Below are 26115 nucleotides of genomic sequence, written 5' to 3'. Positions count from 1 at the left end.
AAGGTTGACAGCAGTGGGTAACTTTGTGCATTGTCTTTCCACCAATTGAGAGGACAAGCCATGAGTGAGATAGAGGTCTCTTTGCGGTACAAGTCACTAGCCCCTTTCACACAGTGATACCGGTAAATATCCGGAAAATTTCCGGAACGACTTTACCGGTATATTCAAAAAAGCGCTGTTCACACAGGCGAGGACGTTACGGAAATTTTCCGGAAAAGAGCATTCACACATCTATTCCAAAATACCGGTAAATTCTGACATCATTCACTACAAATGAGCTTTAAACGGCTGCGCTTGTATTTGTCAACATTTGACTATAAATTACAAACTCTGTAAATGATCAATATTGTGAACAACTTTCACAGGATCACTTTCGCATGTCGAGATGTTCATAATATGTGCGTGTGCAGGCGCTCACAGGCTGTTTTCACAGGCACACGCAAAGCTTGAAGGTAAACAAACAACGGCTTATCATAAGCATCTCATCGATGATTATTTACACAGTTGGCATTAAGAAGAACATATAAACGTGATCTGACTAACTTCTAGCAGCTAAATGTGTCTGGAAAAATATTCAAAGGCTTTTATTTTCATGAACCGCGCGGACGTAAACGCGTCTGACTGTTGTGATTGGCTAAAGCGGACGTCTCACGTCAGTACAATCTAGACGTGCACGCGCTTATTACGGTAATCTTCCTTCTGCATTCACACAGCGCAGCATTCCGGCAAATTGCCGGTAATGTTACAACTTCTCTTTCCAGAAAATAGCCAGAACGAATTTACCGGTATTTTCAAAAAGGACCTGTTCACACATACAACCTTTCCAAAGGTCTGTATGTGTGAAATAGGCTAATGTCTGCATCAATCTAACAAGTGTGCTGTGTTCTGCAGTCCCCATGACTGTTTTTAGTCGTATTCCCCGACTTATATTTCACCACAGTCTGGCAGTGCCTGCATACCGTTTTTTTCTTTGTCTGTCACCTTTTCTCCTTTTTCGTATCTTTTTAGAAAGAAACCGAAATGCTTCCACACATCCGATTTAAAACCCGCTTTAGGTTCGATCATTTCCAGCTCTTTTTCTACCCCGCTACTAGCAGCACACTCCATTTCCGCATTACTGGATCTGTAGTGACAACAGACCGCAAAGGATGATGGCCACGCCTGGGCTGATGGGGATTGTAGTTCCCGCTACCTCCCGTTCTCTTCATTCGCCTGAGCAAAGTTTTCTCAGAAATATAGATTTATTGAGTCATGCGCCTACGGTAATATTGAAAAAAATGACTATTGCGGTATGACGGTATTTACAATATTGTTACATCCCTATTAGTAACAGTTAATTTTGTTACGGTATGGACTTAATCCTAGGCCAGGCAAAAATAAATTAATAAAGTAAGACCTTTGTAACAAAATCCAAGACTTTTATTCCAAATTCAAGGCTATTAACGCTATTAAATTTAAGACTTTTTCAATGCTTTTAAGACCCCGCGGGTACTTTGCACACTGAATTCAAAATGAGTCCATTTTTATGCTGTCTTCAGATTTTTCTAAGTTGAAAGTGTTATTCTTTTCAGGTGGCTCTGAGTCCTTCGTGCCAGGACAGATGCCAGGTAGTGGCATGCAGGAAATGTATTCCCGTGGGCCGTCCTCAGGGATGGGAATGGGCCCACGACCCCAGTACTCTTACAACCCTGGTTTTGAAAGGAGGTAAGCCAGGACGCACGTTGATTTCATTCAGTTCATAAGAAGGAAGCAGAACTATGGCAACCGTTATTTGATGTTTACAGGCCAGACCATGTCATGGGTCCAGAGGGGGGAATTGCAGCTTCTGGAAATCAGAACAACATGGTGCCTTCCAGCAGCGATCCCAGCATGTTCTCAGGCAGTAGATACGCCTCTCATCAGAGGTCAGAACTCTAACTATTGTTGGCCAGCATATACAAATGTCCGTGTAGTGGTTTAGAATAGCATTTCCTGTTTTACAGCAGACACGGCCATGATGGATATGGGCAGCAGTACCCGCACAGCATGCCATACGGTGCACATGGGATGTATCCGCAACAGCAGGTCAGCTCTCAAATGTCATCTTTGTTTTTGGTTTCATTCTAATAATGCTCCGTGGAATGGCTTGCCTAACATTTTTAGGAAATGGCTGCAGACACGTCGGTTTCGTCATTCTGTTACAGTAGCTTTTGCTATTCTGTTCCGAATCCATCTGTTTGATTCTCATTGTTATGCTAAAACAATGTTAAACTAACCACGATTTGTCCTAGCATGTACAAATTGTTGCTTTTCTGGTGTGTTGTTTGCTTTTATACGCTTATTTTACGCGGCCTCCATTTTAAAACATGCAAGCGAGGTTGCGGTGGGAAGAAAGCCGGAAGTATAGGATCAGCAATGTAAACATTGCAACAACATGCTGTTGACTACAAACCTCCAGCCGTTGCTGCGATTTCATAATGCAGATGTGGTGCAAACATCACTTTAACATCATTCAGTTCAGTTTAATTTAAACAATTTAAAGCATATTAGGGATCAAACAACATGGCAAGCTCTTTAGAGTGTCCTCCTGGGCTTCAGTTCATGGCAGCAGGTAAACAGCAAGGGAACGCTTCCCTGCTTGCTTCAGCCTATGTAACCCGGTAGGCGATAAAGCTATGCATTTCACTGTAGCACATCCTTGTGTCGTCTGTAATAGTGTTGTCCCGGTACTGAAGTTTTAAAAATGTCCCGCTAACATTTAAGCTCAACTGAGCCATTCATAAACACTGCTGATTTTCCAAAGTATTCATCGGTGCTCAACAGAAATGACTGTGATTGGCCGTGAAGGTCATCAGTTCACCGCTCTTCACTGAGTGCAAACAAAGACGCACGAAGAGTGGAGCGTTTTAAAGCCGTGAAGATCAGTCGAGTCATCAGCGGATCACTCGTCTGTGTTTGCACTGTAAACAGCGGTGAAGTGCGGTGAACTGATGATGACCTCCATAGCCAATCACAGTCATTTCTGTTGAGCACTGTTGAATACTACGACAAATGAGCAGTGTTTCGCTCAACAGTGCTTAAATGTTAGTGGGAAATTGACGTTTTTTTTTTAATAAATTTCAGTAACGAAATTCTGTATCGTGACAGATCTAATATAATAAAGGAATCAGTTTATTAACTTGAGTTTGATAAATGACGTGTGTTTCAGAAAGAACATTAGCTTACTAGTGCTTTTTCCCTTAACCTAGCTGAAACGGAGGTCCGATATCTCTTTTTATTTTTACTTTCCATTCGGAATGGACCTTCCAGGCACTCGGAAGGCGGTGAACTGATAAATTTGTGTCATTTTTTGTTCGCTGATAAGATATACAGCCTGGTAAACAACATTCCTGTGTGACTCTCAGGCTATGCTTCCGGGTTTCTTCCCACCGCAGGCTAGATTTCGCTAATTAGTCTATTATCCTTATTTGTAAGTCACCTTTGGGTTAAACTGTTTGCTAAATCAGCGGTTCTCAATCCTCCGGCTTCATTTAACAAATGGTGCACTGAAACCATTCTAAATCTGTTCTTAGATCGTTGTTGCAAAAGTGTGATATAAAGAAAACAAACAAAAACAAAAAACAATGTTTGCTTCTCTCTTTTAGATGTGACACTTATAAATGTCAAATTATCTTGACTGCTGACAGTTTTTACCTTGTAAATGCCACCTAATGGGGCCTCAGCGCTTCTTTCCATTATAAAACTGTCCCATTTAAGGTCTGATTTCTTTAAAAATCTGTGATCTTTACTACTTGATAGATGTACGATGTAAATTGGGTCTCAGACTGCACTGTGTTAAATTCCATTTTCCCCTGCCATGTCTTTAAAGAGCCCCTATTATCCTTTAAAAGGGGTCATATTTTGGTTTTGGGGGGTCTCCAACAACAGGCTGATATGCATGCAAGGTTAAAAACACTTTCATTAGCTTCAAGATTTCCTTACAAGACATAAAAAATCTCTACTTATACCTTAGAAACAGTATAACAAAATTTTTTTGCAGTTTTAAAACCTTGACTTTTCCAAACCGCGGTAAACCTTGAAACAGGTTATTGTCCAATGCCTATATGGTACGGTACAAGTCACCTTTAGCTTGTGTTTCCACTGCCAAAAGGGCACCAATGGTACTTGTGTATAAATGTTCATTACTTTCTATGAACATGACTGACTATAACTGCAGATCAATGATAAAGATAGCCTACTGTATTGTCTGCAATCAAATAAATAAATAAATAAATGCAGCATATATGAACACATACAGACCCTTTCAGTCTCCGATATGTTACCAATTACAGAAAGACACAGCACACAGCATACATTTAGTCCTTATTTGAATTCTAAAACACGCAGCATACAGTCAGTGCAAACCTCTCATCTGCATCTTTAATCTTCAGCAGCACATGTAACCTCTTGTTAGAAAGTAATTGCGTCATTCCAAGTTCATAATAGTCCAAAAGGCAATGCTAATAATAGTTAAACAAGGCAGTTTGTTCATGTTTTAGGTTGCTGAAAGAATCATTTACTCCTTTGATTTTCGGCGCTTCACTCTCGCGTTTCTGAAAGGATCGGATGTCAGAAGCACTTCAGTAATCATGCACATGTTATTATCATGAGCTTAATGCCTAGTTCACACTAAAGGATTTTAAGCCTGATTTGAGCCCGATTTGGAAGTAAACTAGCTCGCCGACAGATCGGGCTGTGATTGGGAAGAAATCTGAGGGTGCTCGGCGCTCGCCGCTCTTTATGTTTGAACTACTGAACAACGCATCAATGAGGCTCGCTGACGCGTCGCCCACACCTCACAGACAGAAATCCAACATTCAGCATGCTAAATATTCCAGAGCAGTCGGCCGACTCAACCCCACGTCTGGTCAGATGTAGTGACGAGCTGCAGCCAATGAGAGAGCATATCAGCATGTGCTGAATGCCTGTGTGTTCAGGAGCTCAGCAGAAACATCTGTGATTGGTCAGAATGGGCATCGGTGCACTCGCTTCATTCTGCGTTAGCACAGACATGAGAGTAGGCTATATTAACAGTGAAACTAGAATTCTGTAACTATTAGAATTACCATACTGCTCATTCTGACCGTTCTCATATAAAACGCCATACTGTCACAACATATTTACATTCAAAGCTTCTATTGAGATATTAAAATTAAGCTTTGAATGTCTGGCATCATATTTAATGACACCATTACCCTAAAAATATAATCTTTTTTTGGTAATACAGCCTATAAATATGTAGTTAAGATACTAAAACACGCAAAGGTCTTGGCTTTCATTTTCACTTTCAAACAGGAGCTATTCGGCACAGAATCTGCTCTTTTGAAAGATATCTGAAGTAAATTGATGTTTTTGCCATCAGAAAGTTTGGTTTATGTTAGCAGGAAGTTGCCAGGCAAGGAAATGCACACATATTTAAAGTCACAGCGGAAAGTATCAGACATGCATGCAGTCATTAAGACCAATATGGTAATTTAAGGCAGAAATGCTCAGTTCTTTACTGTTTTGTAATAAAAAAAATAATAACAATGTCAGAAAGAAATACACTGATAGTTAGAAAACGGCAGGGTGTTATAGATATGTTAGTTTTATTTCAAAGAGTTATACAATTACAAAAATTAAAAACTCTCTGTGTATCTATCCTATCGAAACTTGCAGATGAGTGATTAATCCGCTGATAAATCAGCTGATTTGACGATGTTTTTAAATGATTTCTCCAAAGCTTGAAACGCTGTCAGTGATGTCATCAGCACACAAGCAGCCAATAATGTTCAGCTTTTTCTGACGACTCCTCCCTCAAAATTTCATTGGCTGTGGTTTGGTAGCTTGAATGAGCTGATGGGGAATGAGTTGTTGTCAGATCATGTAGTGTGTGACCCCCCTCTTGTGGATCGTTCACGGAGTGTTGCGTAGTGTGAACACCACAGAGATTAAAAGACACAAAGTCAAGTCATGTAGTGTGAACGGCACAGAGATCTGCTGATGTTTAAAATCCTGTAGTGTGAACTAGGCTTAAGAAGTGAACAACATTGAGGCACAGGGTAGATTCTGCACTTATTGGCTTTGTTGCCGTTCATCAAGACTCAACAAGGTTTGTTTGAGTTCAGGTCATCCATGGCTTGTTATTATATGTATATATTATAACTGTGTATGGTCTCGGATGTGTATTTATAAAATGGCGCTACCTTTGTTTTCATTCTCCTGGCTTGTGCACAAGCTAGTGACGTATCTCTGTAAACCAATATCGTTCTGCTGCCCATCTAGCTCCGCTTATTGGTACCCTTTTGTTATGCTAGGTACCCTTTGGAAAAGGTACACAAAAAGTGGAACAGTACGGTTAATATTTTGGTACCTTTTGACAGTGGAAACGGCCATAAAAGTGTACCGAACCATACACCGTACACTCAGTGGAAAAGAAGGGCCGCTATAGGAATGTTATCACTTCTGTAATAAATGACAACGTTGCAAACAGGGGTGTAACGGACATCTGTTTTGCACACAAAGTTCTGCAGATTTCCTCTATGCAGGGGGAAGTGAGCAGTGAACATGATGTTGGGAACATGTCAATCTGAACACAGGGTTATATAAATCAGGTATGTTATACACGAGAGACTAGCAAAATAAGCAGTGGAAGGGGGGCAGTAGTCACAAGGATCAGGACTGAGAGCCGCTGTGTTAAATGAATACATGTAAATGTTATTATTTGTAATTTCATATCAATGCTATTTTCTTAACCTTTAAGCTTCATGTGTTTGTCTTGTCAGGGTTATAAGCGGCCTGGAGAAGGGATGTACGGTCCTCCTGCTAAGCGGCACGAGAGTGAAGCCTATGGTATGCAGTACGGTGGTCAGCAGCCTGATATGTACAGCCAATATGGTTACCCAGAGCGTAGGCCCATGCAGAGCCCATTCCCTTATGGGTACGGCCGAGACCGCATGCAGCCAGGTGGGCAGGGACCTCCTCAGCACAGCATGATGAGCGGTGGACCACCCCCATCCTCCAACTCCAGCGGCGGGCCTCAGGGGAACATGTGGCACACTAGGCACGACATGGGATACCCTTACCCCACCCGACAGAGTCATGGCCCTCCATACCCCTCAATGAGCCGTGGGGATGATCCGGAAGCCAGGGTCAGTCAGGAAAGTCAGTGGCCCGGTCAGCGCCAATCTCCCTACCCGTCACACTCTTCGTCCTCTTCCAGCTCCATGCCCCCCATGGCTAGCCGGCAACCACCTTCTTCCTACCAATCTCCTCCAGCAATGCCAAACCATATATCTCGAGTTCCAAGCCCCGCACCTTTCCCTCGCTCTGTGGGTGGCTCTATGTCACCTACCAAGGCTCATATGATGGCGTCTCTGAAGCAGATGCAGAAGCCAGGGGGCCCAGTGTCCATGCCAAGCTCTCAAAGTGGTGGTCTTCCTGGGCAAGGCTTCCCATCAATCCATAGGGAAGTCAATTACCCTCTGGACTCTGTGGAAGCCACACAACCCCAGCTTAAACCTCGCCGAAGGTTAACATCCAAAGACATTGGTATGAATGAATTTTCTTGTCATAAATAAATTTTTTTTAAATTGTCTGGTCATTTCAAGTTTAACCATGTTTTATATATTGTATAGGCACACCAGAGGCTTGGCGTGTGATGATGTCCCTTAAGTCTGGCTTGCTTGCCGAGAGCACATGGGCCCTAGATACCATAAATATTTTATTATATGATGACAACACAGTCTCTTCTTTTGGTCTGTCTCAGGTAAGTTTATACCAGTTTTTGGTCTTAAGGCCCCGGAATGCTTAAAACAGTTACTTGGTTCTTCATTCAATGCCAACAAGAGATTCAAAAAGGCAGTGTGTTGCCGATTTCCATGCAGTATACAGATTAGTAAACAAGTAATGGCCATGGGGGGTATGTTGCTTACGGGTAACCCTAAACACAATAATCATGAGAAAAGAACACTTGGAGAGAAGAACACTTTCATAAACATCTAGGAAACTGCCTTCCGCAAGAACACACACCTATTGTGTAATTGTCACGGACCAATAGTAGGTCAAACGTGTTTAGGAGCCAAAACAAACTTCCCCAAACATCGCTTTAGAGAGCAGTTTTGAACTGCCGAAAATAACTCAAAACTAAAGTCTGGTTTATACTTCTGCGTCAAGTGACTGACGTAACCAACGGCGCATGCAACGCGCGTAGCTGTGCATTTGTACTTCTGCGCGCTGTCTCTGTTGGTCTGCATTAACCCCTCCAAAACGCTAGTTGTCAGTGAGGTGTTGAGGTGTTGATGTGTCTCCGTGTCGAGTTTCTTCGCCTGTGTTTTGTTCTTTCTGAACGCTTCCGGGATGTACAAGTGGCTCAAACTCGCTCATTTTGAGGCAGGAACCGTCGGACGTGCAACAACTTTAACCATGAGGTAAACACAAAACAAAACTTTCCATCTGGAGCTCCTTCGCAGGACTCCACACTTGTAAACAATCGCTCCATTGGGCTCGCGCCCGTCGCGTGGCTCTCGGTCCTGCCCAGACTTGTCAGTGCTACCAAGCCGACCAATCACAGAGCTTGCGCTAAGCACGTCAGCAACGGCCACAGTGTAGGGCTATGTGTCGCCATAGCATACGCGTGCGCTTGACGCAGAAGTATAAATCAGCCTTAACTTTGTTTGAAATAATGTCACATTAGTTTCAACTGTTCAAATTCGTTTCAAGCATCCTGGGGTCTTTATATCATATCAGTTTTGTTTTGTTTTTCAGAAATTGAGGGCTTGTGATCTTTGATAATATATTTTGTGTCCTTTGCTCCTCTAGCTGCCTGGTTTCTTGGAGCTCATTGTTGAATTTTTCAGAAGGTGTTTAATCGAGATCTTTGGGATCCTTGAGGAATATGAAGTTGGAACAGAGGGTCAGAAAACTCTTCTTGGTTCATGTTCAGAACCTACAGAAAAACAGCAACCTTCCACTCCAGACTTCAAAAGCCAATCCATTGCGGAACATGTGGAGAAGCGATTAGACGTGGAGCCTGAGAAACCTCAGCCCAGCAGCTCAGCAGCAGCACTCGTCATGGAGAAAAAAGAAGAGTCAGCAGAGGATAAGGCAGATGACGAGGAAAAGAACACTGGTAAAGATCCATGTCCTCCTGTGGAGCCCAGACCCAAGCAGGCCAGTAAGTATGACAGGCTTCCAGTGAAAATCGAAGAGAAAGACGCTGAGGAGGATTGTGTGGAGGATCGATCAGAGCTGCTAGGTCTTGCCGGGGAGTTCAAAAGTGGTCTGCTGCACTGGAAGGCAGGCGGCGGGGACTCCACTGCCCATATCCAGACCTATTTCGAGAGAAGCTGGGAAGAGGAACAGCCTCTCGAGAATCAGGAAGGTGTGCAAGCTATTGGAAAAAAAACGGTTGAAGAGCAGCCCAGAGGGCAAGAGGAGCTGAAAAGAGAACTCCCAGGGCCTTCAGAGGAAAACTTGACAGCCACTGTAGATGACGTGCTAAAATCGAATCCAGGGTCCATATCTGAAGGTGAATCTCAGACATTCCCCTTCCGCACCAGGGAGAACAAGAGCAGCATTACTTTGCTGGAAGATGAGCCGCGGTGCTGGGATGAAGCACCTCTTTCTGTAGCTGAAAGCTGGCAGGATGAGTTGGCCAAGCGCTGCATCTGCGTGTCCAATATCATCCGCGGACTCTCCTTTGTCCCAGGCAATGACAGTGAATTGGCTCGGCACCCAGGTTTAGTGCTCATTCTTGGCAAACTTGTGCTTCTGCACCACGAACACCCTAAAAGAAAAAGGATGCCGGCTACTTACCAGCGAGAAGAAGAGCGAGGTCTGGCTTGCAGCAAGGACGAATGGTGGTGGGACTGCCTTGGTGCCTTGCGTGAAAACACCTTGGTCACCCTTGCAAACATTTCAGGACAGCTAGATCTGTCCGTTTATCCAGAAAGTATCTGCCTTCCCATTCTGGATGGGCTGCTCCACTGGATGGTGTGCCCTTCAGCAGAAGCCCAGGACCCCTTTTGCACGGCAAATGGCTTCTCGTCCCTCACACCGCAGAGGCTGGTGCTGGAGTGCCTGTGCAAACTGAGCATCCAAGACTCGAACGTTGACCTCCTGCTGGCCACACCGCCCTTCGGCAGACAGGAGCGCCTCTTTGCCACTTTAGTGCGGCATGTTGGTGATCGAAAGAGTCAGGTGTGTCGTGAGATGGCTGTAGCCGTTCTCTCTAACCTTGCACAAGGTGACCCAACAGCTGCCCGAGCTGTTGCCCTGCAGAAGGGCAGCGTCGGAGCCTTGATAAGTTTCCTAGAGGACAGCGTTGCAATGGCGCAGTATCAGCAAAGCCCTCATAGCCTCTTGCACATGGGACACTCTACCCAACATGAGCCGCCCAGTATCAACATGATGTGCCGGGCCGCCAAAGCCCTGCTGGCCATGGCCCAAGTGGAAGAGAACAGGCCCGAGTTTGTCCTCTACGAGAGCAGGCTTCTTGATATCTCGCTGTCCTCCGTGCTGAACTCTGGAGTGGCGGCCATCTTGTGTGAGGTACTCTTCAAGCTCGGCCGCTCGTGACACGCACAAAAGAGCGGGAGCCTATAGTGCCATCACGGGAACGCACGGCTGAGCTGAGCCACAGAGATCACACAGAACTGTCGGTGTTATATTTTTATTTAAGGAAAAGAACACAAACAAAAAAAAAAAAGTTTTTACATACAAATGAATATATAGAGAATATATATAGCTCCTCTGCCCCATTTCCCAGTTTTCATTTGGGATTTTTAAATGATTTTAATACAGATATTTAATACTTGGTCTTTTCGTTTTTTTTCTATTCTTTTTTTTTTATTATTATTTTCGTTTCGTTGCGTCTGTGTATTTTCTTTCGTTTGTTTTAACCAAAGTTGGCATCCGATAGAGTTAGATTTTAAGAGCATTTTGCTCTCAAAATGTTTTGATGCAGTGTTTTGTTTGTTTTCTCGTGGGACTTTGTTTATTCGGGGAATGCAGATTTATTTAAATTTGTGAGACATGTTGTAGATAGAACTTCTCTTGCAATGTGTTGCGACATCAGAAAAAAACGAAACAAAAAACAAAGAAAAAAAAAAACACTGATTTTAAGACATACATGTATACAGCTCTGAAAAAAAAAAGCATTGTGCAATAGATTTAGCTGGCTCAGAGGGGAGATGATGATGAAATGTGAATGACCACAGGCAATGTTCTGATCTGACCACCAGTGTTGCACTGTTTCACCACACCAGTATCTGAGGGTCAAGCGAGCGTCAGTTTCAAACCGACTTGCTTCCATATTAGTGCCGCCATATAGAGAGTCCCTCTCTCTGACGGTGAACTCAAAAGTGCTTCGGTTACCCCTCTATTCTATATCCACGGGTCGATTTGTATATAGGAACTGTACATTATATGGGCCCCTTTTCACAATTTTTTTTTTTTCCTCCAAGAGATGTGGTATTATACAAAGTGAGTAGTTAATGCTACGCGCCATTGACATTTTGCAGATGTAAAGTCACTGTTTCAGGTGAGGAAAGTCTTCAAACATGTAAGGGGGCGTTCATACAGGGGCGTTTTTGCATTTGATCTAAGCTTATTTTTTTTAATTGTTGGACATATTTAGTTGATGTGCTGCACATTGCTGTTTTCAGCATCTTTTAGTTAAGTATTTTTAAACTCTTCCCAGCAGATCAGTGTCAGTTTTACGATGGACCAGATGAATTCGGCTGCTGGAAAAGCATCTCTACTGAATTGAGCATGTACATTAGCGATAGCATACGGGGGTAATGACATGCCTGTAAATGCACTTGTTCAGTTGCTGTTTGTAAAACACGAACGCATCCTTTGTGAATGCCTCCGAAGACTTTCCTGTGGAGTTCTGTGTGACAAAGATGGCAATGGCTCCCTCTAATGGCCTTAGATTTCGGAAATTACAGGCTGAACAGATGGCATAAATGTAATTCAATGTGAAAGTTACCCCAAAAATGACTTAACGATTTTAACAAGAAGAAAAAATATGTACAACTCTTTATGTAAGCTCTTTTTGCTCCATATGATTTGATGACCATTGTTTATTCAGTATAAAGTCTTTATACATGTTCCACATGTTAAAAGTAAATGTACATGAAATTTGGTCGAGCACTGTGAACGTTGTTCTTCAGTGTTGTGTTATTTTTGTGTGTGCGTGTGTGTGTGTGTGCCAAGAGTGACTAAAGAAGGTACCAAACCATGAATAGCATTAATTTTGTAATCTTTTGTTTTAAAAAACGCAATTCACCAGCAGTTAACTAAAGTTTTCTTGGAAATCGGCTCATTTTACACATTTTCTAGAGCTGGGGTGCCCAAACTCTGACCTGGTGTCCAGCATATTTTAGTTCCAACCCCAATTAAACACACCTGAATCAGCTAATCAAGCTCTTTCTAGGTGTACTAGAAACTTCCAGGCAGGTGTGTTGAAAAACGTTGGAGCTAAACTATGCAGGACACAGTTTGGGCACTCCTGCTCTAGAGTTAAACAGTAGAGTTCTACCATTTTTTAATCCTAGCCAATCTCTGGGGCTGCGTCCGAAACCGCATACTTCCATACTATATAGTACGCTAAAATCAGTATGCGAGCAGAGTGTGTCCGAATTCATAGAATTCGAAAAACAGTAGGGGAGAAGTACCCGGATGACTTACTACTTCCGGCGAGATTCTGAAGTGCGCATCCCATGCACGCTGCGCTATCCCATAATGCCCCGTGAGAGAATTCATGAATGGCAACGCAACTGACGCAGGTAGGTCACGTGACCACGACAAAATGGCGGATATAGCCTGTCCGAATTCCATTCATACTGTATAGAACGTACTTTTCTAACGGCCGAGTAGTACGTTTAAATTCAAATACAGTGCCTACTGAGTAGTAGGCGGTTTCGGACGCAGCCTGGGACTGGCGGTAGCACATTTAGCTTAGCTTAGCATAATTCATTGAATTGGATTAGACCATTAGCATATATATATATATATATATATATATATATATATATATATATATATATATATATATTAAAAGGTGCAGTGCTGTTACTGAATTGCCTTGTGGAGACTATCTTTAGACGCTGGTTAATATCACTGCACCTGCTGCAGTCACATTACAGCAGCAAAGTTTTTTTATTACTCTAGAATAGGAGTATAGTTCCTCGCCATATCAGCCTAGAAAATAGGCACTTTGCATTTTCTGTCTGTCTTAGCACATGATATAATTAAAGAAGAGTCAAGCTGTTAGGAAAATGATCAAAACTCTTCTTTAACAAGATGCTAATGGTCTAATCTGATTCAATGTTTTATGCTAAGCTAACTTAAAAGTGTTCCCGCCAGATTCTGAGATTAATCCATTTAGCCAATCTCAGAGTCTTGTGGGAACACTTTTAGCCAGGCATGAACCATTGAATCGGATTAGACCACTAGCATCTATATATTTTTTTAAAAGGTACAGCGCTGTTACCGAATTACCTATTTGGGGACTATCTTCAGGCGCTGCCTAATATAAATGCACCTGCTGCAGCCATGGTACAGCAGCAAAGTTATTTGATTATTACTCCAGAATGAGTATAGTTCCTAGCCATATCAGCCTAGAAAATAGGAACTTCATTTTCTGTCCGTCTTAGTTCATGATGTAGCTAAAGAAGAGTCAAGCTGTTAGGAAAATGATCAAAACTCTTCTTTAACAAGAGGCTAATGGTCTAATCTGATTCATCGATTTATGCTAAGCTAAAAGTGTTCCTGCCAGACCCTGAGATTAATCCATTCTGCCAGTCTCAGAGTCTGGCCGGAATACTTTTAGCTAAGCTTAGCATAAATCATTGACTTTGATTAGACCACTAGCATCTAAATTTTTTTTAAAAAGGTACAGCGCTGTTACCGAATTATACAGTTGTGGACTATCTTCAGGTGATGCTTAATATCACTGAACCTGCTGCAGCCAAGGTCCAGCAGCAAAGTTATTGGATTATTACTCCAGAATGAGTATAGTTCCTATCCATATCAGCCTAGAAAATAGGAACTTCATTTTCTGTCCGTCTTAGTACATGATGTAACTAAAGAAGAGTCAAGCTGTTAGGAAAATGATCAAAACTCTTCTTTAACAAGATGCTAATGGTCTAATCTGATTCAATGATTTATGCTAAGCTAATCTAAAAGTGTTCCCGCCAGATTCTGAGATGAATCCATTCAGCCAGTCTCAGAGTCTGGTGGGAACACTTTTAGCTTAGCATAAACCATTGAATCAGGTTGGACGCTTAAAGGTGCAGCGCTGTTTCCAAATTACCTGGAAGAGACTATCTTCAGGCTCTGCTTAATATTATTGCACCTGCTGCAGCTACAGCAGCAAAGTTCATTGAATATTAATCCAGAATGAGTGTAGTTCCTAGCCACATCAGCCTAGAAAATAGGAACCTTTTATTTTCTGTCCGTCTTCATACGCAATCTAACTAAGAGTAAAGCTGCTAATTGGAAAATTATTAAAACTCTATTTTTAAAATATGTTTGAGCGAAATGCTAATGGTCTGATCCGATTCAATAATTTATGCTAAGCTAAGCTAAAAGTGTTTCCGCCAGACCCAGAGATCGGCTGAATGGATTAAAACAATGGTAAAATTCAATTGTTTAACTCTAGAAGAGTTGTAAAAGGAAGTGGAGAGTTCCTTTAGGGTTGATGGGTAAATTCTGTATCAGTATATCCAGTGCTCTATGCTGCACATCAACAAAAAAGCCCTCACATACCGGACAACTGCTGTGCTGTGGCTTGTGTCGTCGCTGCAAGCTGTGTCTTCCAGGAATCTTTGCTTTTCGGAGAAAGCTTGAAAACAAATTATTGTGAGATGCTTTTATTAGACCTTGTAACCACGACACCATATTTCAAACAATAGCTGCTTTAGTTTGATACATTTACCGTAAAAAAACACCAGCCGAAGGGTAAATTATTCGCATTTTAAGGACAACTAATGTTCCAACAGCATGTTTACCAAAACAACAACACAAGGCCACTGTTTTAGCAAGATTGCAAAGCTGTGAATTAAATAAGGTCTCAGATATTACAGTATGTACAAACAGAGTCTCTTCTTGTGGAATCCAGCAAACATAATCAAGTGTGGAGTCTTTCAGGCCTCTAGACAGCCGTTCTCCAGTGCTTTGACCTCATGCTTGATGTTTAATCCGGTAACTGGGCCAAATATGGCTGTCCTGTTGCCTCACACTTGATTAAAAGCGACCATACGATACATTTCCACAGTCCGTTAAGTCTGCGTGTTCTTGCTAATCGACATTTCAGCTCATTTTGACTTGAAGATGGAATTCCAGTCAAAAGGAACAGAATTGGCTTGAGCGTCTTCATTTTTAGGGATGGCAGGGAAAATGGATTGCATTTTTTGACGAAATTCTTGTAGCTGGAACAAAGAAAGAAGATCTACATTAAAGCAAAGTTAAAGTTTAAGGAAAAGATATAATTAAAGGGATAGTTCAACCAAAACTGTGATGTACACAAGAAGAAGATATTTTGAAAAATGTTGGAAACCTGTAACCACTGACTTCCAGAGTATTTGTTTTTTTCTACTATAGATGTCAATGTCATTACAACATTCTTCAAAATGGCTTCTTTTGTGTTCAACAGCAAAATCCACTTGATGGCGAGTACGTTTTCAGGTCTGAGTGAAATATCCCTTGCAGGGGTGGGCAAACTCGGTGTCCTGCACAGTTTAGCTCCAACTCTAATCAACCACACCTGCTTATAGATTTCTAGTCATCTTGAAGACACCGAGTAGCTTGTTCAGGTGTGTTTGATTAGAGTTGGAGCTAAACTATGCAGGAAACCGGCCCTCCAGGACCGAGCTTGCCCACCCCTGCTTTATAGAGTGTATTGTGGGATGCAGAACGTACACTGTGGACCCCCATAGCCTTCCAAATGGTGAGGCTGAGAAGGCCGACTCCACACCAGGCGTAAAGTGAACCCCATCCCAACGCCCGCAATGCTAAAGACGCGCCGCTTTCTGGCACCGCAGCACTGCCTATTATACCCTGGACACATCAGAAGAAAAACAGAACAGATGTGTATGTTGCCCAACACAAGCAGTGTGCCACTGAAGTAGCACTTTAGGTCCTGTAAAACAGCATTAACAGTCCTTCTATGTAATCTTACGAAGGAAGGAAGGCCTGGATTTCTGCATTAATTGATTCACAATATTACAATTGTTTCAGCTGCAATAATACATTACTAGAAAACTATTTTTCTTTGGAATAATAAACATTTAAATTAGGGATGCACCGCTATGGAATGTATGATACCAATAAAACTTTAGATTTTTCATCTGATAGCTGATATATAGGCTGATAAATATTTATGTTTTTCAAATATTTTCTCCATGTTACCTAAATGAAAAGGCAAATACATAGTGTACAACTCTAAATGTAGATAATTAACTTTGTTTATATGCACAACTTTCTTTTATAAGAATAAAATGGTCACAGTTTACAATAAGGTTTATTAGTTAATGTTAATTAATGCATTTACTAACATGAACAAACAATGAACTTTACATTTACTACAGTATTTGTTCATGTTAGTAAACGTTAGTAAATGAAAATACAGTAGTTCATTGTTAGTTCATGTTAACTGATGTTGCATTAACTAATGTTAACTAGCATGGACTTGGATGTTAATAATGCATTAGTAAATGTTCAATTATGATTTATAAATGCTGTACATGTGTTGTTCATGATTAGTTCATGTTAGTAAATGCATTAACTAATGAACCTTATTGTAAAGTGTTACCAATAAAATTTACAAATAGAAGCATAATTAAACGCAACAAACATCACTGAACATTAACCAAAATCAAAATACAGTCAAGGGCAAGGCAGTGGCGCAATAGGTAGTGCTGTCGCCTCACAGCAAGAAGGTCGCTGGGTCACTGGTTCGGACCTCGGCTCAGTTGGCGTTTCTGTGTGGAGTTTGCATGTTCTCACTGCCTTCGCGTGGGTTTCCTCCGGGTGCTCCGGTTTCCCCCACAGTCCAAAGACATGCGGTACAGGTGAATTGGGTAGGCTAAATTTTCTGTAGTGTATGAGAGTGTGTGTGGATGTTTCCCAGAGATGGATTGCAGCTGGAATTGCATCTGCTGCGAAAAAAAAAAAAAAAAACTTGCTGGATAAGTTGGTGGTTCATTCCGCTGTGGCGACCCCAAATTAATAAAGGGACTAAACCGACAAGAAAATGAATGAATGAAAATACAGTCAAATTAATTTAAAAAAGTGGTGGGATGTGGAAAACATTTTTGAGATTAATTGTTTCAAAATATTATTTGAAGTATTTTTTATTCAGTAACTCATCGGCTTTAATAAATCTACCTAATTTATGATCAGACCAATGGATAGTACTACTAATAGCATTTATTGGCTGATGTTGATTTGGTTGCAGATACAGTTGAAGTCAAAATTATTAGCCCCCCTGTTTATTTATTTTTTTCTCTCCCAATTTCTGTTTAACAGAGAGAAGATTTTTTTTTTTTAACACATTTCTAAACATAATAGTTTTAATAACTCATCTCTAATAACTGATTTATTTTATCTTTGCCATGATGACAGTAAATAATATTAGACTAGATATTTTTCAAGACACTTCTATACAGCTTAAAGCGACATTTAAAGGCTTAACAAGGTTAATTAGGCTAACTAGGCAGGTTAGGGTAATTAGGCAAGTAATTGTATAACAGTGGTTTGTTCTGTAGACTATAGAAAAAAATATATAGCTTAAAGGAGCTAATAATATTGACTTAAAAATGGTTTGTAAAAAAATTGCTTCTCTCCTGACCTTGAAAATATTGTAGATGCGAATATTTGGGTCTTGGTTCTGACGCGTTTGTTGTTTAAACGGGTCAATAAAAAAGTGAAATGTCCATACCTTTGTAAATAAAGTTGGATATTCAAATCCATTTATTGTCTTTTCTCAAAATTAAAAGTAAACATCAAAACAAACATAAACCCGTTTTCACAGCATGGCGGTCAAAAAGTTTGGCTGCGTCCGAAACCGCATACTTCCATACTATATAGTACGCCAAAATCAGTATGCGAGCCGAGTAGTATGTTCGAATTCATAGAATTCGAAAATCAGTATGCGAGAAGTACCCGGATGACTTACTACTTCCGGCGAGATTCCGGAGTGCGCATCCCATGCACGCTGCGCTATCCCATGATGCCCCGCGAGAGAATTCATGAATGGAAGTAAAGCGACGCAACTGACGTAGGTAGGTCACGTGACCATGACAAAATGGCGGATGTAGTACGTCCGAATTCCATTCATACTTTTCACATTCATACTGTATAGAACGTACTTTTCTAACGGCCGAGTAGTACGTTTAAATTCAAATGCAGTACCTACTGAGTAGTAGGCGGTTTCGGACGCAGCCAATGTTTGACCTTCTTCTTCTACACATCCCTCACTCGTCGTGAGGATAGCATACATACCTTATACACCCTCTAGTGGTGCAAAAGAAAATTGCAACCCATAAATGGCTCCAACAAATATAATAGGCTGAATCGTAGAAAAGATGGATTAAGATCGTCAAGTCGAATCGTGATCACGATCTTTTTTCGATTAATCGTGGAGCCCTACAACAAACTCAAAACATTATGCCATTCCAAGTGTGCCTCACAAAGGTGAGTAAGATTCACAAACCGACTGTGAAAACACACCCTTTCATCTCTCTGACACTTTACCCGACACTTACACCAGTTTTTCACCACACACTTTCTTACAATCACTCTATATCTCTCAAAAACAACATTGTGCATTTATGAAGTGTGCTTCAAACAGGTGAGTGGGTTCAACAAACCACCTGTAGCAACACTCTTCTCTCTTTCTCTCTAAAAAAAGCTAGCTCTTTATTATCTGAGCACCAAGAGTTGCTTGGTATAGCCAGGGCTCAACAATAAGGACTGCCCGATGGCCCGGGGCCAGCATGAGAGATGTTCGGGACAGTAGAGAGAATCGTTACTGGCCCGATCAGGCCAGTGCTGCCTTGTCATCAAATTTTAATTTGCCTGCTACTATGTCAATTGTGTGCAAATACAGTCTTAAAACCGAGAAACAATTTGTGCTTTTAAGTCTCAGAATGCTACGTTTTCGGTAAAGTCGTAAACCCCATATTGCTTTTTGGTTCCTTTTATCTGATCGGTTGTTGTGAGCACGTTTTTTTTTTTTTTTCCACAACCCGGTAAAAACCAGAACAGTGAAGAGACGGCAACATCAAATGATGAAGCTAAAAGAAAACGTCTGTTTCCAACATTGTGGAAAAAGATATTTACATGGGTACAACAATACAAAAAAAAAAAATAAAGTGATGTTTTGTATGGTTTTCCATCACTTTTAAGTCAGTCACTTTTTGTTTAGCAATAAAATACCTGCACATTTTCCATACTGCTGTATTTTACTGCTAAATATTTTAACATTTTAAAAATATTTAAATTCTAGATTCAAAGACATTATTTTTGACACATTATTTAAAATATGTGGCTTAAAAAAAAAAGCAATTTTTTAATTAATTAATTTATTTATTTTGGTGGGACCAGTGAAAATTTTGGCAGGGCCAGTAAAAATCTGAATTGCTGGTCTAGTCGGGCCAATAGAAAATGTCCTTAGTGTTGAACCCTGATAGCACTTCTTATGTGTATTGCCTCTTGTTGAATCACTAAATGCCTCCTCAACAAAAGCGTCTGCTAAATTTATGAACTCCAAACCTGATCAAACATTTTTAAAAGCAACTCTTATGTCTCCATACATCATTCTAAAAACTATATTACCAATATTAGATTTCTTAGAAGCTTCCTGTGTTTTTGATTTATGTATAACCTGACCAGGAACATGCGTCAAGAAAAATAACGTCAGGTTTTTATTTAGCATTGACTAGTTTGTGTACGGAAGTCTCAAACAGACGCAGCCATTGCTAATGTCATTAGCTAATTTAATGTCATTTAGTCTATTAGATTAACTGCTATTAGAGCTTAGCATGTTGCAAACATAAAGGAATGCTAGAGTTGACATGCTGAAATCGCATATTTATGAAAACAAGAACTTAAACCAGATTCAAACTGAACAATAAAATCTATGAAGAAAGTACTCACCAAAACAATAACATGCCGCTGTGATGCTCTTCTATTCATATCTGTACGCTTATGGAATCCTTTACTAATTTTGATAAAGTCTAACTGCTTAAATATATATGAAAACAACGCTAAATGTATCAACAATAAGCTGCTCATTTCCCAGTAAACACTGCACTGGCACCAGAGCAAGTGATCTGTCATTAAAGAAATAGGGCAAGACGTACCATCCGTCTCATCACCATCCTCATATTGGATTTAGCCTCTTAAAAAGCATTTTTGGCAACACTCGTGCTTACTGGTGTGGGATAAGGGGCTAAAAATAGGAACTTGAAGAGAAAAAAAATAAGCAAGCCAAACAAAGAGACCACAGACAGGCTGTTAGTCTCGGAGTGGACGGGCAAAACAAGTTGTAAAGTGGAATCGATGTCAGCATTTACACAACGTCTAATTGTATTAAAGTAGCAGACATGAGCCTGGAATTCTCTGCTGATTAGATGAATAACCAGAGCAGAAAATGGCTTAAAAAAAAAGAAAAGAAAGATGTGTTTTTGTGCGGAGGAGAGCTATTTCTGATTTTCTAAATATTTTGGGACTTCAACTGAATGTTAAACCATAATGTGAGGGGGTTTTTGTACTGCTACTTAAAATAGGCTATAAGTAACAGCACTTGTTTTGCTCTGTATCTGTTAAAGTTTGTTTATTTTTCACCACTTAAAATGTATTTTTTTTTCTGCACTTAATTGTGACTGTTTGTTTCCACATCAGGTAAAGTCCCGGACATAATAATAACATATTTATTTATTTTATTCCTATATTTACATTTCTTTGTCTTAAGTTATTTCGTGTGTATAATTCTTTGCATATTAAATATTTACACTTACCTGAGCTGAATAACAGAACCTAAATTGGCCGTGGTGTATGAGTGTGAATGCGACAGAGTGTTGTGGCTGGAAGGGCATATGCTGCGAAAAACATATGCTGCAATAGTAATAATAAAGGGACTAAAAATTTGTGAATAATAAAGATTTAATAATAATAATAATAGTAATATTTTAAAACTCACATTTCAGAACACTAAAATATGACAGTTGATAATAAAAACAATAACAACAACATAATAACAACTGTAATAATGTAATAGCAAATTACCACTTTACCCAATTATCACAGACACTTTAATATACCCTTTTTTTTTAAAAAAAACATTGGAATAGTACTATTAATTCACAAAAATTAAAACAACATTATTACAATAATTTTATTGGTAATTTTAGTATTAGTGATAATACTTTATTCCGCCTTTATTTTTCATATTATGAAAGTGACAAATATAATAACCATCATTTTTAGAATACTGTTGAGCTGAAAGTTATTGCCAATAAATGATAATAATAATAATAGTAGTAGTAGTAGTAGTAGTAAAGTAAAATAATATAAATAATATATTCTTAAAGTTATTTTTAGTTCCATTCACATTTTAGAAACCCTAAAATATAACTGCTGGTAATAATAAGAACAATATAATAATAAAAATAATAATAATAATAATAACAATAGTAATAGTATTTTATTCCGTGACACGGATAACAGTAATAATAATTATTCATCGCATAATAAAGATATAAATAATTTATAAATAATAAAGATTAATCGAATCCAAAATAAAAGTTTGTTTTGACATAATATATGTGTGTAAATTATATATATATATTTGTATTATGTATATGTGATACACAGACATAGATAGGACAAAAACAAAATGATAAAAACAAAATAATACAAAACTATTTTGTTACATTTAAATAATTTACATATAATTTACATATACATATAATTTACATATAATTTGTATCATATATATATATATATATATATATATATATATATATATATATATATATATATATATATATATATAATATCTAACTATAATAAATAAACATTTTCTCGAATATATGCATGCATATGTTTATATAAACACTAGGCATGGGCCAGCATGATAACCTTGGAAAAAAAGACCACAGTATTATAACTACAGCTCTAAAATATATTTGTTTTAACTCTCTGGGTTACAAACAATAACTTTATACCCTTTTAAACACAAAATATTTTATTTTGAGAAACATTTAAAATATTCTGGAAGAGTAAACATGCCAGGCTAAATTAATTAACGAATTCTGCTGGTGTCATTTGTTTCAAAAACAGTTTTTTTGCTATTTAAAACAGCATCTTTAGATATATTTTCTGCTGGAGATACTGTTGTCCTAAAAAACAAAACAAAAGTAAAATGTATATTAAAAAAATCGTGCACGTACCTTAGGAACGTTATAGCAGAAAATTTGAACGGTTTTAAAACTTTGAGATTTCGAAATTGCGGTATACCTTGAAAACAGTTATTGTCTCATGCCTAATAAATTATTCATAATTCATTTTTATTGAATTAAAATAATTCATTTTTAGAATACTGTTGAGCTGAAAGTTATTGACAATAAATGATAATAATAATAATAGTAGTAGTAGTAGTAGTAGTAAAGTAAAATAATATAAATAATATATTCTTAAAGTTATTTTTAGTTCCATTCACATTTTAGAAACACTAAAATATAACTGCTGGTAATAATAAGAACAATATAATAATAAAAATAATAATAATAACAATAGTAATAGTATTTTATTCCGTGACACGGATAACAATAATAATAATTATTCATCGCATAATAAAGATATAAATAATTTATAAATAATAAAGATTAATCGAATCCAAAATAAAAGTTTGTTTTGACATAATATATGTGTGTAAATTATATATATATATTTGTATTATGTATATGTGATACACAGACATAGATAGGACAAAAACAAAATGATAAAAACAAAATAATACAAAACTATTTTGTTACATTTAAATAATTTACATATAATTTACATATACATATAATTTACATATAATTTGTATCATATATATATATATATATATATATATATATATATATATATATATATATATATATATATATATAAATATCTAACTATAATAAATAAACATTTTCTCGAATATATGCATGCATATGTTTATATAAACACTAGGCATGGGCCAGCATGATAACCTTGGAAAAAAAGACCACAGTATTATAATTACAGCTCTAAAATATATTTGTTTTAACTCTCTGGGTTACAAACAATAACTTTATACCCTTTTAAACACAAAATATTTTATTTTGAGAAACATTTAAAATATTCTGGAAGAGTAAACATGACAGGCTAAATTAATTAACGAATTCTGCTGGTGTCATTTGTTTCAAAAACAGTTTTTTTGCTATTTAAAACAGCATCTTTAGAGATATTTTCTGCTGGAGATACTGTTGTCCTAAAAAACAAAACAAAAGTAAAATGTATATTAAAAAAATCGTGCACGTACCTTAGGAACGTTATAGCAGAAAATTTGAACGGTTTTAAAATTTTGAGATTTCAAAATTGCGGTATACCTTGAAAACAGTTATTGTCTCATGCCTAATAAACACATCATTAATATACACAGTACAAACACATCAACAGTTAAAGTCAGAATTATTAGCCCCCCTTTGATTTCTTTTTTCTTTATTAAATATTTCCCATATGATGTTTAACAGAGCAAGGAAATTTTCACGGTATGTCTGATAATATTTTTTTTTCTCTAAAGAAAGTCTTATTTCTTTTATTTTGGCTAGAATAAAAGCAATTTTTTATTTTTTAAAAGCCATTTTAAGGTCAAAATTATTAGCCCCTTTAAGCTATATTTTTTCAATAGTCTACAGAACAAACTATCATTATAAAATAACTTGCCTAATTACCCTAATCTGCCTAGTTACCCTAATGAATCTATTTAAGTCTTTAAATGTCGCTTTAAGCTGTATAGAAGTGTCTTGAAAAATACCTAGTCAAATATTATTTACTGTCATCATGGAAAAGATAAAATAAATCAGTTATTAGAGATGAGTTATTAAAACTATTATGTTTAGACATGTGTTGAAAAAAAAATCTTCTCTCCTATAAACAGAAATCGGGAAAAAAATAAACAGGGGAGCTAATAATTCTGACTTCAACTGTATGTGTGCCTTTCATTTGGTGTTCTGCTTAAAACATCAAGCCTTTATTTTGACGGCAAGCAGAAGAAAGACCAGTGATGTCTGAAAATCTGGATACCTTATTGAACCAGTCCGGACTCTTCTTCTTAGCCACAGCCAGGGTTGAACCAAAGCCTGCAATCATGCCTGCAGTGGCCACGGTAGCGAGAAAAGCACCGCCTGAACAAAACACACACAACACACTTTACAGAAATTTGTTACAGGATCACGCTCGCACAATAATGATGTGACAACAACACAATCTGCTTTAACATCTGGCTGAACAGTAGCAAACATCTGTGTTAAAACATCAGCCAGAAGCACTCATCATATGCTACAGCTGCACAGTAGTGTTCGGTCAAATACTGCAGGGCTTCATTAACAAACAATGAGTGAAGCACAGTTTGCCTTTGTTTTTGTGGTCTGAGAGGGCAAAAGCATTCATCTTCTGAAAAAGCAGCACAATGGCAAGAGTTTTAGAGAGAACAACAAATACTCCTGTTAATATTTGAAAATGATCATATTATATTGGTGTACCTACACTCAAACTATATACACACGGGCACACACACACATACATACATACATACATACATACATATATATATATATATATATATATATATATATATATATATATATATATATATATATATATATATATATATATATATATATATATATATATATATATATATATATATAAGACTAGAAACTATTAAGTAGGTGAGATGGAGGTGGTTAAAGCTAAACTGCAGAACTGTGGCCCTGCAAGAATTGAGTTTGAGACCACTGACTTAGAATATCAATATAATTGAAAGTATAATATTCTATTATTATAACAAATAACGTAATATCTCTGTTGTGTGATATCTAGAATTCAGGTCTGCTTTACAAACTTGACTACGTTAATCAGACAAGGTCAGTTACCATAACTGCTGCTTCATGAGTAACGCAGACTGTTAATTCATAATGCTTGTCGGTGTTCATAACAATGGCTTAAAACGTTATCAAAATACAACAAACCTTTAATCAGATGTGATTTGTCATCTTCTACAATGTCACTGACTGCTCCGCTCGCGCTCGCCTGCTCTACTGACATCTTGAACAGGTCCGACCTACACACGCGTCCGGCGGAAACACGTCTTGCGGAACCATTCAAATTAACCGAAAGCCCGCTAGCATCACTGGCGTTTTATTAAAATGCTATTTAAATCGTGCACACTGCTATATAAGACACTGCTATAAGACACAAACAATGTCCATATAGACTTAATAATAACAAAGTAACATTAAGGCAGCAAGTGTTCACATAATCAACAATCAGCTTTTGCATTCATTTTTTTTTTATTTGCATTATAGTTAAATCATTTTCGAACTCGCAAATAATGCGAAATGTCTCGAAATGTTAGGGAAATCGATTGAATTGAGAGGAAGACTGAGATTCCGACGATCACATTGGCTGTGTTTGAAAACTGAGTGAGCCGCCTAGTGCCTACCTAGACTAGACGGCATTCGGCACATCACATACTGAGAGAAGTGATATTCTGGATATTTTTGTAATATACTTTAAATAATAATAATTATAATAATAATAATAATAATAATAATAATACATTGTAGTTTATGTTTGAGGCTTTATTATGTTACATTTTGTCATATTTATTGAAAATTAAAACAATAAACTGATTCATAGAGATTCGTAGTGTGTTGGTAAAATGCTGTTTATATTCAATATTTTAAAATAAACATAATATTAAATAATATAAAATCTAAATAATTTTAAGTCCCAAAATCAAAATGAAGATTGTTTAAAATTGAAAATGCTGATTAGCCGCTAGGTTTTGCAACCCCAAACGTGATGTAT

General features: G+C 38.1%; 2 protein-coding genes across 26 annotated transcripts in view; one reads left to right on the top strand and one right to left on the bottom strand.

Moving 5' to 3' along the window:
* arid1b (AT-rich interactive domain 1B) overlaps positions 1-12420 on the top strand; it is a 160650-nt gene extending 148230 nt beyond the window's left edge. For 12 of the 25 annotated variants that reach the window (XM_073933095.1, XM_073933087.1, XM_073933081.1 and 9 more), the window contains 6 exons: positions 1572-1704; positions 1785-1904; positions 1983-2064; positions 6783-7548; positions 7635-7765; positions 8818-12145. In XM_073933095.1, the coding sequence (XP_073789196.1) occupies positions 1572-1704; positions 1785-1904; positions 1983-2064; positions 6783-7548; positions 7635-7765; positions 8818-10575 (2990 nt within the window). In that variant the 3' untranslated portion in view covers positions 10576-12145. 25 annotated transcript variants of the gene reach the window in all.
* Positions 12421-14860: 2440 nt separating this feature from the next.
* Positions 14861-25380, bottom strand: tmem242 (transmembrane protein 242). The gene is given in 4 exon segments (NM_001160014.1): positions 14861-15434; positions 15925-16062; positions 24328-24428; positions 25275-25380. Coding segments are annotated over 4 exon segments (429 nt in total). The 5' UTR covers positions 25351-25380; the 3' UTR covers positions 14861-15320.
* Between the last annotated feature and the right edge of the window lie 735 nt (positions 25381-26115).

Source organism: Danio rerio, chromosome 20, assembly GCF_049306965.1.
Source record: "Danio rerio strain Tuebingen ecotype United States chromosome 20, GRCz12tu, whole genome shotgun sequence".
Taxonomy (NCBI): domain Eukaryota; kingdom Metazoa; phylum Chordata; class Actinopteri; order Cypriniformes; family Danionidae; genus Danio; species Danio rerio.
Note: the sequence above shows the minus strand (reverse complement) of the source record. Positions and strands in the feature narration are given on the sequence as shown.